Source organism: Capricornis sumatraensis, chromosome 8 (assembly GCF_032405125.1).
Source record: "Capricornis sumatraensis isolate serow.1 chromosome 8, serow.2, whole genome shotgun sequence".
Lineage (NCBI taxonomy): Eukaryota > Metazoa > Chordata > Mammalia > Artiodactyla > Bovidae > Capricornis > Capricornis sumatraensis.
In genome coordinates this window covers 7,338,934-7,352,708 of record NC_091076.1, presented here as the reverse complement: position 1 = coordinate 7,352,708, position 13,775 = coordinate 7,338,934, and the positions used below count along the sequence as shown (strand labels likewise).

General features: G+C 58.1%; 1 protein-coding gene across 20 annotated transcripts; it reads left to right on the top strand.

The window, feature by feature from the left end:
- Positions 1-2,618: 2,618 nt before the first annotated feature.
- Positions 2,619-13,636, top strand: SCYL1 (SCY1 like pseudokinase 1). Of its 20 annotated transcripts, none has more exons than XM_068976160.1 (18): positions 2,619-2,772; positions 3,121-3,261; positions 3,472-3,591; positions 3,678-3,904; positions 4,343-4,433; positions 4,517-4,672; positions 7,612-7,770; positions 8,630-8,737; positions 9,792-9,905; positions 10,305-10,460; positions 10,959-11,147; positions 11,274-11,349; positions 11,624-11,788; positions 11,929-12,071; positions 12,731-12,802; positions 12,900-13,112; positions 13,204-13,258; positions 13,384-13,636. In XM_068976160.1, exons 1-18 carry the CDS (start codon positions 2,662-2,664, stop codon positions 13,506-13,508), a joined length of 2,421 nt encoding a protein of 806 aa, XP_068832261.1. In that variant the 5' UTR covers positions 2,619-2,661; the 3' UTR covers positions 13,509-13,636. The 20 variants fall into 20 exon arrangements, with proteins under 20 accessions (XP_068832261.1, XP_068832264.1, XP_068832267.1 ...); XM_068976163.1 differs by having other exon boundaries at positions 11,624-11,793; positions 11,985-12,071; XM_068976166.1 differs by having other exon boundaries at positions 3,472-3,594; positions 4,601-4,672.
- Positions 13,637-13,775: the final 139 nt, after the last annotated feature.

Here is a 13,775-nt window from a genome sequence, read left to right as displayed (position 1 = left end):
ACTTCACTAACCCCAATGGCAAACACTTAATATAGTTACTTTTAGAGTCTTCACTTTACAGTTGAGGAAAAGGAGTGAAGTGACTGGTTCAAGTTCCCACAGAAATGAGATTCAAATAGCATCTGCCTAAAGGTGCTCCTGATCCTACCGTGTCTCCTCAGGAGCAACTGGCCTCCTGGTGTGCCCTTGAACCCCAGGCCTGCCTGCCCTGGGACTTCCCTGGGTCACGGCCAAGCTTGCAGTGTTGCTTGCACTCGTCCTGACAGGTGAGGGAGGCAGCCAGCAACACTCAGGCCCTGCTAATTCTTACTGCGTGAGCCTGCAGAGCCTCAGCTTCCTCATCTGTAAGATGGGAACAATATTGGTCCCCCTCATAGGCCAGTAATGAGGAGCTGGTATTATCCCCATTTTGTAATCGGTGAAATGGAGGGGCCACACTGTGAGGACAGGCTGTTCCCTTCCTAGGCTGCTAGCCTCTGTGTGCCAAGCTCCACTGGAGAAGCAGAGTTACAGAATCTGGGAGGCCGATACTTTATCTGGGTCTTTTTTGTAACTCTTCCTGGTGTCCCCTGTCCATCCTGTTGTATCTCCTCGCTGTTCTTCTGTGCACTGGGACTTTCAGATGCCCGATACCCCTGCCCCAGCTCAGTGGCCCTGCCCTTCCTGCTCTGATTTCCTCTCTAGGTGAGGCCCCATGCATGGCACAGGACTGATGTTTGGCAGGTGCTAAGAGAACGTGCCACTAACTAAACAACACTGCCGGGCCCCTGTGTTGTTAAACCCTCCTCTCCAACTATGATCTCTACCCCAAAGCATCACTCCAGCCCAGCCTGCCACAGTCCATCATCCCACAAACACAGTTCAGGCTTCAGCAGGGCAAAGCTCCAGACTCTGTATTCTGGTATTCAAGCCCCCTACTTGATCCCTTTTCGTGACAAGATGCTCCCCACCCCCAACATTGCCAAGTCCATATTCACAATGTTGTCACCATCTTCCCAGGGAAGTCAGAAGACTCTCTAGCTGACATTTCTATTCTGCCTCAAGCAGCCAGCACTGTGTCTGATCGTCCCTCTGAGTGCCCTGCACAAGTAGTTGGATGAGAAAAGGGACAAGACTCTGCTGAGCAGCTGCTCTGTGTCAGGTAAGGCACCCCAGTTTATAGATGGGGGAACTGAGGCTCCCAGATAATGTGAGTTCCCATAGGCAGTGATGGGGGCTGGGCCAGGATTTGAACCCAGGAAGTGGCAATCCACTCCAGTACTCTTGCTTGGAGAATTCCATAGACAGTGGAAGCTGGTGGGCTACAGTCCATGGGTTCACAAAGAGTCATACATGACTAAGTAACTAATTTTGATCAGGTTTTTTTTTTTTTTAATCTACTGATTTTAAGAGGTGTGTCCCTGGTGGCTCAGAGGGTAAAGAATTTGCCCACAATGCAGGAGACCTGGGTTGGGATGATCCCCTGGAGAAGAGATGGCAACCCACTCCAGTATTCTTGCCTGGAGAATTCCATGGACAGAGGAGCCAGGCAGGCTATAGTCCACAGGGTCGCAAAGAATTGAACACGACTTAACATCTGAGCAAAAATAACTACTGACTTTGGCATCCCTTCCCCTTGAATCTGCTCTCAAGGGCATCTCAACCAGACATTTCATAATCAATCTCAGAACTCTTATCCAGGCTCCATAGGGTGTGGCTGTGGGTCTTTCCCCAACCTTGAGTCCCCTGAGACATTACGTTTGGAGGAGCCCCTTGCCAGCCCAGTCACTCTTGGACACTGGACTCTGTCCAGCTAAGGGGCCAGGTCTCCATCAGTGTGAAAGGCATTTGAGCTGCTGACAGACCCTCTCTGCACAGACACTGGCGGACCTGGAGGCGATGCTGGCCCTAGAGACAGAGAGCCAAGTCTGCTGGGCTCAAGGGAGCAGGGGGCCCTCTTGACCCCCTGGCTTCTTCTGGACTTGCTGGGCTCTTCCTCTACCCTTCTTCTTTCCTAGGTTGACTGCCTTTTCCCTCCCCCAGGCTCCCTCCCTTGTCCCAGGGTTCCTAGACCTTCCCAGGACCTTTACTTCACTCTCTGCTCCCCAACCACGCTCCTTTTCAGAGGTCCTGCTTCCTTATGCCTCTCTTCCCTGGTCACTCCATCATTCCACCAACACGATGCCTCACTGGATTCTAGAGGTGCCCACCGGCAGGTGGGTGCGAGAGTCTGGCTTGGGGACAGTCGCCCTCCCCAAGTTTTTTCCCACTAAACACTGCATCCTTTCATATCTGTCTGTCTATCGACTTGCTCTTCCATTTGTCTATCTCTCTGCTTCCTTGCCTCGGTTTCCCTATCCTGTTTCTTCTCAAGGTCTCATCCCTATATAACGCTGGGAGGTGGACTCTTTACCATCCACATTTTAGATATAAGGACACGGAGGGGCTGAGTTTAGGTGACCTGCCAGGGCGGCAGACCTGGTAACTGGCTGCGCCCGACCAGTTCGCCGAAGGTTGGTCTCCCAGTCACCCTCCGCCTCCTACTCCGCCCACCGACCACGCCCACCAACCAAACCCCCGCCTCATCCGGTTATGCCCCGCCCTCGCCCCGCCCCGCCCCGGCTCGGGCTGCCGGAGGACCCGGAGCTGAGGGCACCCGAGGCCGCCGCGGCGGCGGGGACGATGTGGTTCTTTGCCCGGGACCCGGTCCGGGATTTCCCGTTCGAGCTCAGCCCGGAACCCCCCGAGGGCAGCCCGCCGGGACCCTGGGTCCTGCACCGCGGCCGCAAGAAGGTGAGAGCGGCCCAGCTCTGCAGGCCGCGGCCGACCTCGGTCTCGCCTAGCCAGCGCCGCCGGCTCCTCCGCGTCGCGCCCGCCTGACGTGGCTGCGGAGCCTCTAGGACTACGGGCCGAGGGAGGGGGACGGGCAGTGTCGACGTGGCGGGCGGAAGGACCGAGGGACCCACAGGCGGACCCAACCAGGGTTACGTGGGCCGGGTTCAATCTCCAAGGGCTGACTTAGGGAGAGACCCGGCCGGCGGCCCTTCCCTTCCGGCACTGAACCAACTCCGGGGACTATCTCGGAGGTGGAGTGGTCAGCAACCTGAGGCCACAACCTGAGGCCCCTCTGCCCTCCCCCAGGCCACAGGGAGCCCGGTGTCCATCTTCGTGTATGACGTGAAGCCCGGTGCCGAAGAGCAGACCCAGGTGGCCAAAGCTGCCTTCAAGCGCCTCAAAACTCTCCGGCACCCCAATATCCTTGCCTACATCGATGGGCTGGAGGTACCTACCAGCTGCTCAGGCTACCCCACCTCTGTCCCTCGCTTTCTCCCAGTCCTGTTTTCTGTCTTCCTGTGGATTTCCAGCCCTTCTGCGCCAGCCCCCCACCCCGCCAGATTTGACTTCCCCTTCTCTGCCCCTATCCCCATCATGTCTCTCATCGCTTCTTCCTCACCCCCATGCCTCCCTGATACCCTGTGTTCCCTTCTTCAGACAGACAAATGCCTCCACGTAGTGACAGAGGCTGTGACCCCGCTGGGAGTATACCTCAAGGCGCGAGCGGAGGCTGATGGCCTGAAGGAGCTGGAGCTCTCCTGGGGGCTACACCAGATTGTGGTGAGGTGGGGGGGCAGTGGGGATGAGAGCAGGGGTAGAGGGGGCTGCAGCTACTGGGCTGTGATGGATCCTTCTGCCCCTAGAAAGCCCTCAGCTTCCTGGTCAACGACTGCAGCCTCATCCACAACAATGTCTGCATGGCCGCTGTGTTCGTGGACCGCGCTGGCGAGTGGAAGCTTGGGGGCCTGGACTACATGTATTCAGCCCAGGGCAATGGTGGGGGACCTCCCCGCAAGGGGATCCCTGAGCTTGAGCAGTATGATCCCCCGGAGTTGGCTGATGGTAGTGGCAGAGCGGTCAGAGAGAAATGGTGGGTGACTAGGGGGAGTATGCCCCATCCTGCCCTATTCTGAAAGCCTCCTGTAGTCTCAGGACCTCTAGACTATCTGGCATTCCCTCTATCCCCTCCTGCTTGGCTGGGGAGGGAACCAGGGTCCTCAGGGTGGAGCCCACTCCTCGCTCCCAGGATCCTGAGGGAGGAAGGGCAGGATAAGCACAGGCTTTGGGGTTAGGTGGTTCAGAATTTGAATGTTATGTCACTTGGGATGGATGTCCTTGTTTCTCTGAGCCTCAGTTTCCTGATCTGTCAATTGGGGCTAATGAAACCTGCTTCTGGAGGCTGATGGGATGATCAGCTAAGGAACACAGCCCAGGGTTTGCCATGCAGTGAGTGCCTGGTGCCCAGGGTAAGTTGGAGGCCTATGCTGGCAGGTGGCAGAGTCTTGAGCAGCTCTGGTCACTGCCTCAGGTCAGCTGACATGTGGCGTTTGGGCTGCCTCATCTGGGAAGTCTTCAATGGGTCCCTACCTCGAGCGGCAGCCCTGCGAAACCCTGGGAAGGTGAGTGTCCGACCCCACCTGCACCCCAGCCCCTCTCCCCCAGCCAACCAGCCACTGCCCTGACCCTGACACTTCTCCCGCAGATCCCCAAATCACTGGTGCCCCATTATTGCGAACTGGTCGGAGCCAACCCCAAGGTGCGTCCCAACCCAGCCCGCTTCCTGCAGAACTGCCGGGCGCCCGGTGGCTTCATGAACAACCGCTTCGTGGAGACCAACCTCTTCCTGGAAGAGATTCAGGTGAGCTCCTTGCCCCACCCTGGGCTCTGGCCCTACATTCCTCACCTCTGTGCACCTCCGCACTTTACAGGCTCCTTGATAATTAGACCCTTGGAGACAAGCACAGATGATGGAGCTAGGCTCTTTGGGTTCATACCCTGGCTCCAACTATTGCTTATTTAAAATACTTATCTATTTATTTGTATCTTGCAGGATCTTCCATCTTCATTGTGGCATGCCAGATCTTTAGTTGTGGCATGTGGGATCTAGTTCCCTGACCAGGGATCAAACTCTGGCCCCCTGCACTGGGAGCTCAGAGTCTTGGCCACTGGACCCTCAGGAAAGTCCCTCTAGTTATTATTTATGCGCAACTTTCCTCAGCTGAAGTTCAGTCCTTTTAATAGTACCTGCTTCAGAGGAGCAGGGTGAGGAGTCAGTGAGTCTGAAGTGCACAGTACAGTGTCTGGCACATAGTGGGTGCTTTGTGAGTGTGCCTGGCACTCTGTTAACTGCACACATACATTCCAGCCCTGCCCCTGATGTTGGCTGCAGGGTGGGGAGGAAGAGTCAGACCCAGACCCCTGCCCTCAAGGCTCTGGCATGGGGTGAATGATCCAGGTGTCCACCCTTGGGGACTCTCACTGGGGAAAAGGGACAGAAAACATGTGAATGAAGAAACATGCTTCCTGGATGCAGATAAGTGCCGGGAAGGAAAGTGAGGGTGGGGCCTGAGCAAGGGTTCTCTCAAGGGTGACGTTTGAGCTGTGACCTGAAGGGTGTGAAGGTGGGAGTCATGGGGATGGTAACTGGGGAAGAAAGTTCCAGGCAGAGAGAACCTCTTTGTGAGGAGGGAGCCCGCAGCTTAACCTCACTGAACCTCAGTTTCCTTATCTGTGTGGTGAGGATAATGGTGGTGTCTGCTGACCCACGCGGTTGTTGTAGGGGATGCAGAAGGGAGGCTCTGCCCCCTGCCCCGGCCTTGTGTGGGGCATAGAGAGGTGATGAGAGTCTGGAATGGGAGGGGTGACAGGGCTTCCATGGCCCTCCTTGGTCTGTGGAGTCTTGACTTAGATGGGGCTGGGGGCCATCAGAGGATGGGAGCCTGTGCTGAGGAGAAGGTGCTGGAGAAGTTGAGCCGTGCCGCCCCCGGGCAGTGTAGGGCAGCAAGAGCTCCGTTACACAGCGTTCTCACACAGCTGGCTTCGCCGGGCTGCCCTTCTCCTTAATGCGTGCCCCGTAGGAAACAAACTGTTTCTGGAGGGTCCCGAGGAGAATGTGGGAGGGCCGTGCCGGAGGCCCCCCTTCCCATCAGAGAGCAGAGCGGTGGAGGAACCCAGCTGTGACTGTCGGGGCAACCTTGGATGTGGCTTGGCCTCTCTCTGGGACTGTGCTCCCCCAAACCCTGTGTCAGAGCACCAAGCCTGCCTGCCACGCCAGACAGCTGCTGCAGCCCAATCAGGTCCTCCCCAACCCGGGTTAGAGGTCACTTCCGGGTCAGGCAGCAGCTGTGGCCATGAGGGTACAACCAAGAGCACAGAACTCTGGAAGCACACCAGACGGGGCTGTAACACACGCCTGGCCTCTCTTGCCTGGTGACCTTGAGCCTCAAGCCTCCTCCTTTGTAAATGGGGGAATGACAGCACTTCTTTACAGGGCGCAACACAGCAGAAGTGCCATACCACTGGGCTGCGCCCTTCCTTTTTGTTTATTTCTGTTTATTTGGCTGTGTCCAGTCTTAGTTGCGATATACAGGATCTTCATTACATCATGCAGGATCTTTCGTTGAGGAGCACGGACTCCCTAGTTGTGCGTGAGCTCAGTTGCTCCACAGCATGTGGGATCTTAGTTCCCCAACCAGGAATCAAACCCGCATCCCCTGTATTATAAGGTGGATTCTTAACCAGCGGACCACCAGAGAAGTCCCCACACCCTTCCTTGACTGCTGCTTAGCTGTGTGACTTTGGACAAGCTCCTTGCCCTTTCTGTGCCTCAGTTTCCTTGGATTATTTCATCTGTGTAATGGTTTTAGAATACAGTCTTGTTTGGCCATGTGGTCTATCTCAGGAAATGTGAGTTGTGGATAGGACAGCCTCGGGGAGATTAGAAGGATGGAGGGAGACCATTGAGCTGACGGCGTGGCCTGTCTTGGCTCAGTGAGAGGGCCAGATCTGGGGGTGAATGCACCTCATCCCTGCCTCCAACAGCCTGCCACGGTCTCTACCACAGAGTTGCTGGTGAGCCCAACCCAACAGGGCCCAGTGGCAGAGTAAGCCCTTATTCCCTGTTTTCTTGTACCATGTTTAATGGCACTCATGGGTCGGTGGTATCTTCTGTGGTCCTGAGGAGCTAAGGCAATACTGATAAAGGGCTTGATCCCCCAGTGGCTGCTTTCATAGCAGCAGGTCAGGTGGCAGTGCCACTAACTGACTGGGTGCCTCCAGTGTGCCAGGCACCATGCTAGCAGCATTTGTGTGCATCTTCTGGTTGAATCCTCAGAACGGTTGTGAGGCAGTACAGTTATCACCCCATTTCACAGGTGGGGGAACTTGCCCAAGGTCACGTTGTTGTTTAGTTGCTCAGTCTTACACTCGCTAGTGAAAGCCAAACTGTTAGTCACTCAGTCATGTCCGATGGACTGTGTGGCCCGCCAGGCTCCTCCGTCCATGGGATTTTCCAGGCAGGAATACTGGAGCAGGTTGCCATTTCTTTCTCCAGGGGACCTTCCCAACCCAGGGATCGAACCCACGTCTCCTGCATTGGCAGGAGGATTCTTTACCACTTAAAGCCACCTAAAGTCACATGGCTAATAAATGGGAGAGTTGGGCTTTGAACCCAGGCAGGCTGGCTTCGCATGCTTGTTTTCCTTCGGGTAGGAGGTGACCCCATGTCCTGGCCCTTGGCTGAAGAGACCATGAGCAGGCTGATTTCTTGTTCCCTGCTTCCTGCCCACTCTCCCCCAGATCAAAGAGCCAGCTGAGAAGCAAAAGTTCTTCCAAGAGCTGAGCAAAAGCCTGGACTCATTCCCCGAGGATTTCTGCCGGCACAAGGTGCTGCCCCAGCTGCTGACTGCCTTCGAGTTTGGCAATGCGGGGGCTGTGGTCCTCACGCCCTTATTCAAGGTGAGCGGGGCCTGGAGCCTCAGGACTTGTGGGGCCCGGAGACTGGCTGGGTGGTCTGGGGGCAGAAGAGAGGGCCACCCTTGCCAGCGTCCTGGGAGGGGAGCCTGGTCAGGGGGACCCAAGCCCACTTGAGGAGCTCTGACATCTGGCAGTTCAGCAGGCTGTGGCCATGTGACCAGCTGTCAGGGAGTCATGGGGACCTCCTGTCCTTGGTGAAGGGAAAACCTGTGCCTCCAAAATTCTTGTTCCAAAGACCCCTTGCTACAGAGCCTACAGCCTTTCCTCCATTTCCTCAGGACAGCCTCCCTGGTCTGACCCAGGCACTCTGGTGCCAAGGGGTCAGCTGCTTACCGCCTCGCTTTCCTTCCTCCCTCCTGACCGCTCAGCACTCAGCCTTCTTGGCTTCTTGGGACTGGATCCTCTCTCCTTCCTCAGATCCCAGCCTGCCAGTACCTGGGCATCTGCCATTCCCTGCTCAGTGGGAGAACCCTTTCCCCAAAGGAACTTGGCATGGGGGGAGGTGGGGAAGACAGCAAGTACATCCTGTGTAGCTGGGAACCCCCAGAAGTTACAGGTGGAATCCTGTGTGCACATGGGATCTAATACCTGATTACAGGAAAAGGCCCAGAGCTTCTGCAAGCCTCCTAAGAGAGCCTGACTCAGAAAGGGCAAGGGTAGGGCTAACTTGACATGGAGTCTGGGCAGAGGGGCTGCTGAGGAAATGCCTGCCTCATCCCACCACCATCACCCTGTTCCTACCCCGAGAAATCAGCAGGGAGCCTGAGGAAGTTCACTGAGCCCAGGGACATCATCCCACTCGTGTGGAGGTGGCTGAGCCCCTCTTCCTGCTCCTTCTCAGGTGGGTAAGTTCCTCAGTGCTGAAGAGTATCAGCAGAAGATCATCCCTGTCGTGGTCAAAATGTTCTCCTCAACCGACCGGGCCATGCGCATTCGCCTCCTCCAGCAGGTAGGGGCCATGGGGAGAGCCTGCCCACTTCTACTCCACCCAGACCTCACCCTTGCTGCAGGGGAGGCCTCTGCCTCACCTCCAGCCCCAGGCAGCTAACTCGAGCCCTTGCTTTGGCTATCTGTGGCCCCCAGAAACCCCTCCTCGAAACATACACACAGGTGAGGGACCGGTGAGGCTGTGCTCTCAGGAAATCAAGATCATCAGCGGGCTCGTTGGAGGCTTAGGGCATGCCCCGACCCAGGCTGCGTGGCTCAAGCGCTTCTCCCTGCTCCGCCCAGTCTCCTGGGTTCAGCCTGTTGTTCTGTTGGTCAGTCGCTGAGTCACATCCAACTCTGCAACCCCGTGGCCTGTGGCATGCCAGACTTCCCTGTCTTTCACTATCTCGCAGAGTTTGCTCAAACTCATGTCCATTGAGTCAGTGATGCCATCCAACCACCTCATCCTCTGCCACCCACTTTTCCTCCTGCCCTCAATCTTTCCCAGCATCAGGGTCTTTTCCAAAGAGTTGGTGCTTCACATTAGGTGGCCAAAGTATTGGAGCTTCAGGATCAGTCCTTCCAATGCATATTCAGGGTTGATTTCCTCTTGAGGGGTATAGCGTCTCTCTTGCCAACCCCCAGGCAGTTGGGAGCATCAGACAGGGTTGGTGGGATCGGGGATGGGGGCCACTGCGCTAGGTATCCAGGTATCAGTCCTTCTCCAACTCCAGACACTGTAGCCTCCTCCCAGCACTCCTCTAGGCAGGGGTTATACCCTTTTTATAGAAAAGGTCTGGAGGCTCCGAGAGGGGGTGTGACCATTCCGCCTGCTGAGCAGGACCAGAGGCCTGGCTCTCTGGCACCCAGTCCCTGGCTCTTCTCAGCCCCTTCACTCACCCCCAGCACCCTCTCCATTCCATGTGGGCCTGAGACCAGAGGCACGGTGGGGGGCTCAGGAGACTCCCTGGCCAGCCAGTGCCTGCTGGGTAGAGAAGCCATGCCAGGGGTGGCCCCTGGCTCTGGGGAGCGGTGGAGGGCCTCACCGTGTTCTCATGCCCCGACCCGGGCCGCAGATGGAGCAGTTCATCCAGTACCTCGACGAGCCCACGGTCAACACCCAGATCTTCCCCCACGTGGTGCACGGTTTCCTGGACACCAACCCCGCCATCAGGGAGCAGACAGTCAAGGTAGGTGTGGCCAGGCCCAGAGGGGCCACCTCTGGTTTTCTAAGGCTCACAGGGGGCTCATCAGAGGACACAGAGGCCTTGGTTTTGGTCTGTGGATCAAGCAGGGTATGGGAGGGGCAGGCAGGCACTGTTCTGCATGTGGGTCCTGGCCGTGGGTATAGCACCGCAGGTGGTGAGGGGAAGAGGGTGGCTATGGCCAATAGTCCTGAGTGCAACAGACATTCACTGAGACAGGGGTTCCCCTTCCAGAGCCTTCTGGGTAAGGCCCAGGAGCAGGTTGGAGGGCTCTGGCGGGTCTCCTTAGCACCCAGGGTCACTGGTGCCCTCCCAGGAGGCCCCTCCCATGTGTGGCACCCTGCCCGCTCCGGCCCACACTTTCCGCTGTCTCCTGCCCTGCAGTCCATGCTGCTTCTGGCCCCAAAGCTGAACGAGACCAACCTCAACGTGGAGCTGATGAAGCACTTCGCGCGGCTGCAGGCCAAGGACGAGCAGGGTCCCATCCGCTGCAACACCACCGTGTGCCTGGGCAAGATCGGCTCCTACCTCAGTGCCACTGTGAGTGCCCCGCACACATGGCAGGAGTTCTGTCAGCATCACAGCCACATCCCCCAGGGCCAGGTCCCCTTGTGTGGGGGCTGTCACCCCCCCCCCACACACACACACAGACTCAGGCCCTGGGTGCTCCAGTCCCCATGTCTGAAGGACAGAGTAAGTTGTGCCAGGTCACACACCCAGTAGGTGGTGGCTGCTGAAACCGAACCTGGGTCTGCCTGCCCCCTCAGGGTCTGTGAATGCAGACACTGCAGCCCCCGGGGCACTTAGCAGGAAGGATTGAATGGCTCAGCAGGGCAGGCAGGCAGGGAGGTGTGACCCGGCCCTAGGGCAGCTTCTGCTCTGGGCCCCCTGGTGATCTGGAAGGACAAGACAAGAGCCAGAGTTGTCGTTAGTGATTAACTCACACTTGTTAGACTCTGGAGGCCCTGTTGGCCTCTGTTGTGGCAGTTCTGGACCCCAGAACGGACCCTATACTCAGGAGCCCTCTTCCTGCCCCAGACCAGACACAGGGTCCTCACCTCCGCCTTTAGCCGGGCCACAAAGGACCCGTTTGCACCGTCCCGGGTTGCGGGCGTTTTGGGTTTCGCCGCTACCCACAACCTCTACTCGATGAACGACTGCGCCCACAAGATCCTGCCCGTGCTCTGCGGCCTCACCGTGGATCCTGAGAAATCGGTGCGAGACCAGGTGAGGCGTTGCTGGGGCTGGGCCCTGGGGCTGGGGCTGGGGGTCTGGGGGTACCTGGGCCCCAGCTGGCCTGGCAGGCTCACAGGAACCTTGGAGGCTCCAGCTCTGCCCCTTGCTGCCCCACAGGCCTTCAAGGCCATTCGAAGCTTCCTGTCCAAACTGGAGTCTGTGTCAGAGGACCCCACACAGCTGGCCGAAGTGGGTGAGTGGCCCACGCTCATCATGTTCCCTGTTCCTGTTGCCACTTTCTTGACTGTGGCCTGTTGTGGTCCCCGTCTGCCTGGCTGGAGTGTCTGAAGAGCCCCAGGAGACAGACAGTTGAGCACTCTTCCTGCCTCCCATTTCACAGTCGGGAGAGCGCAGGCCTGGGGAGGAGGGCGCTCACTCTAGGTTGCTCTGCTTCAGTTAGTGCCTTCCTATCGCCCTCCCCATGGAGGCCTGAGGTGTCTGTACCTGTCGTTCCTGCCCCTGCCCAGAGAAGGATGTCCATGCAGCCTCCAGCCCCGGGATGGGAGGAGCCGCAGCCAGCTGGGCAGGCTGGGCCGTGACGGGGGTCTCCTCGCTCACCTCTAAGCTGATCCGGGTACATCCCACGGCTGCCCCGGCCGAGACCAACGTCCCCCAGAGACCTGCACCTGAGGGTGAGAGTCCTGGACTGAGAAGGTTTGGAGTTCCCCCTAGGATGGTGGTGGGGACTCCCCCACCCCCAGCAACCTCTGCCCTGTGCTGAGACCTTCCTGGGGCTCAGTGGGTGGGAACTCAGCGAGCCTCTGCTCCCCAGGACTTCCTGCCCCAGCCCCCACCCCCGTGCCTGCCGCGCCTACAACCTCGGGCCCCTGGGAGACCCAAGAGGAGGGCAAGGACACGGAAGAGGACAGCAGTGCCGCTGACAGATGGGATGATGAGGACTGGGGCAGCCTGGAGGTGAGGGGCCGAGGACTCCCTCGGGGACCCAGCTGCAGGGCCACAGACTGCCATTCAGGGAGCTCTCATGGGCTTGGCCAGAGTCAGATCTGTCCTCATCTGCAAGTATCCTAAGCAGGAGTCACGGAGCAGCCATTGTGGGTCAGAGGCGACAGCTGAGCCCCATCTCAACTCCAGAAATGAGAGGCCAAACTGACGGTGGTTGGGTCTGCCCACTCCTCTTCCTCGCTCCCCTCCACGGCCCATCCCTCCTATGGCCTTTCTGGGGCCCACCCTGCCTTGTGATCAGCAGAGAGAGGTTACGCCCAGGCCTACAACCAACCTGTCCTCCCTGAGGGTAGGTTCAGGATGGGCTGAGGCCAGAGTGGGGCTGTCCTAAAGGGAATGGGGGGCAGAGCTCCAGCTGCCAGCAGTCTCTGCCCCTGAGGCCGCAGGCAGGGGTGTGGAACTCAGGATCTCATTCCCCACCTCACAGAGGAGTGACAACAGGCCTGGTTCAGCGTGTCCAGTTTATTGATGGGACACAGGGCCAAGGAGAAAATGAGATGGAAGACGAAGAAAGGGTGGAGCCCATAGCTGGGCAGAGACTGGGGGGCTTCTGTGGCCTTTCGGGTGGAGCAAGAGGGCTCTATGGTCGTGCTTTCCTCCCCACCCTGCAGCAGGAGGCCGAATCTGTGTTGGCTCAGCGGGATGACTGGAGTACTAGGAACCAAGCCAGCCGGGCTGGGCAGGTGAGCTGGGCAGAACAGAGCGTGTGTACGGGGGAGCGGGGTGCCCCCTGCTCCTCCCTCCCCTTCTCTAGCACTGTCTCCGCCTCCTCTTCTGCAGGCCAGCAACCCTGGCCACAGATCCCAGGAGTCAGACTGGAGCAGTTGGGAAGCCGAGGGCTCATGGGAGCAGGACTGGCAGGAGCCAAGCCCCCCGGAGCCACCCCCTGAGGGCACACGGCTGGCCAGCGAGTATAACTGGGGTGGACCAGAGCCTAGTGACAAAGGCGACCCTTTTGCTGCCCTGTCAGTGCATCGGGAGGCTGGGGCGCAGGTACTGGTGCCTGTCCAGTGGGAGGGTGCAGACCTGGGGTGGACCTCAGCTGAGAGTAGGTCTCCACTCCAGCCCACACCTCCCTTTTCAGTCGAGGCGAGACTCCTGGGGTGATGACAACTGGGAAGGCCTGGAGACCGAAAGCAGTAAGTGTTTCTCCCCAGACAGCTGGCTGATGGCCTGGGCCTACCCTCCACCGGGGCAGGCATGGGAAGGGAAGCTGAGACCCAGGTTGTCCTGACACCTTCAGCCCTCCCCTTCTTGTTCCCAGGACAGGTGAAGGCGGAGCTAGCCCGGAAGAAGCGCGAGGAGCGAAGGCGGGAGATGGAAGCAAAACGGGCTGAGAAAAAGGCAGCCAAGGGCCCCATGAAGCTGGGAACCCGGAAGTTGGACTGAACTGTGGGTGTGAGCCCTTCCCCGCCTCGGAGGCCCCACAGATGTATTTATTGTACAAACCATGCGAGCCCGGTCAGCTGGCCAGGCACATCTCACATGTACATAATCAGAGCCACAATAAATTCTATTTCACACCTGTTGTGCTGGGCTCAGTCCAGCGCCTCCAAGGAGGCTGGAGTCTGGCGCTGCCCTTTGGAGTTTGCGCCCATCACGGACGTGAACATCAATTTACTTCGAAAACCAAGAGTAAAGAGAAACGATCTGATT

Excerpts from the sequence above, each read along its gene's own strand:
- SCYL1 (XM_068976158.1), top strand. The coding sequence starts at position 2,662 with ATGTGGTTCTTTGCCCGGGACCCGGTCCGGGATTTCCCGTTCGAGCTC. Across the intron at positions 12,072-12,730 it reads AGGACTGGGGCAGCCTGGAG|CAGGAGGCCGAATCTGTGTT; the intron begins GTGAGGGGCCGA and ends CCCACCCTGCAG. Across the intron at positions 13,259-13,383 it reads AGGCCTGGAGACCGAAAGCA|GACAGGTGAAGGCGGAGCTA; the intron begins GTAAGTGTTTCT and ends TCTTGTTCCCAG.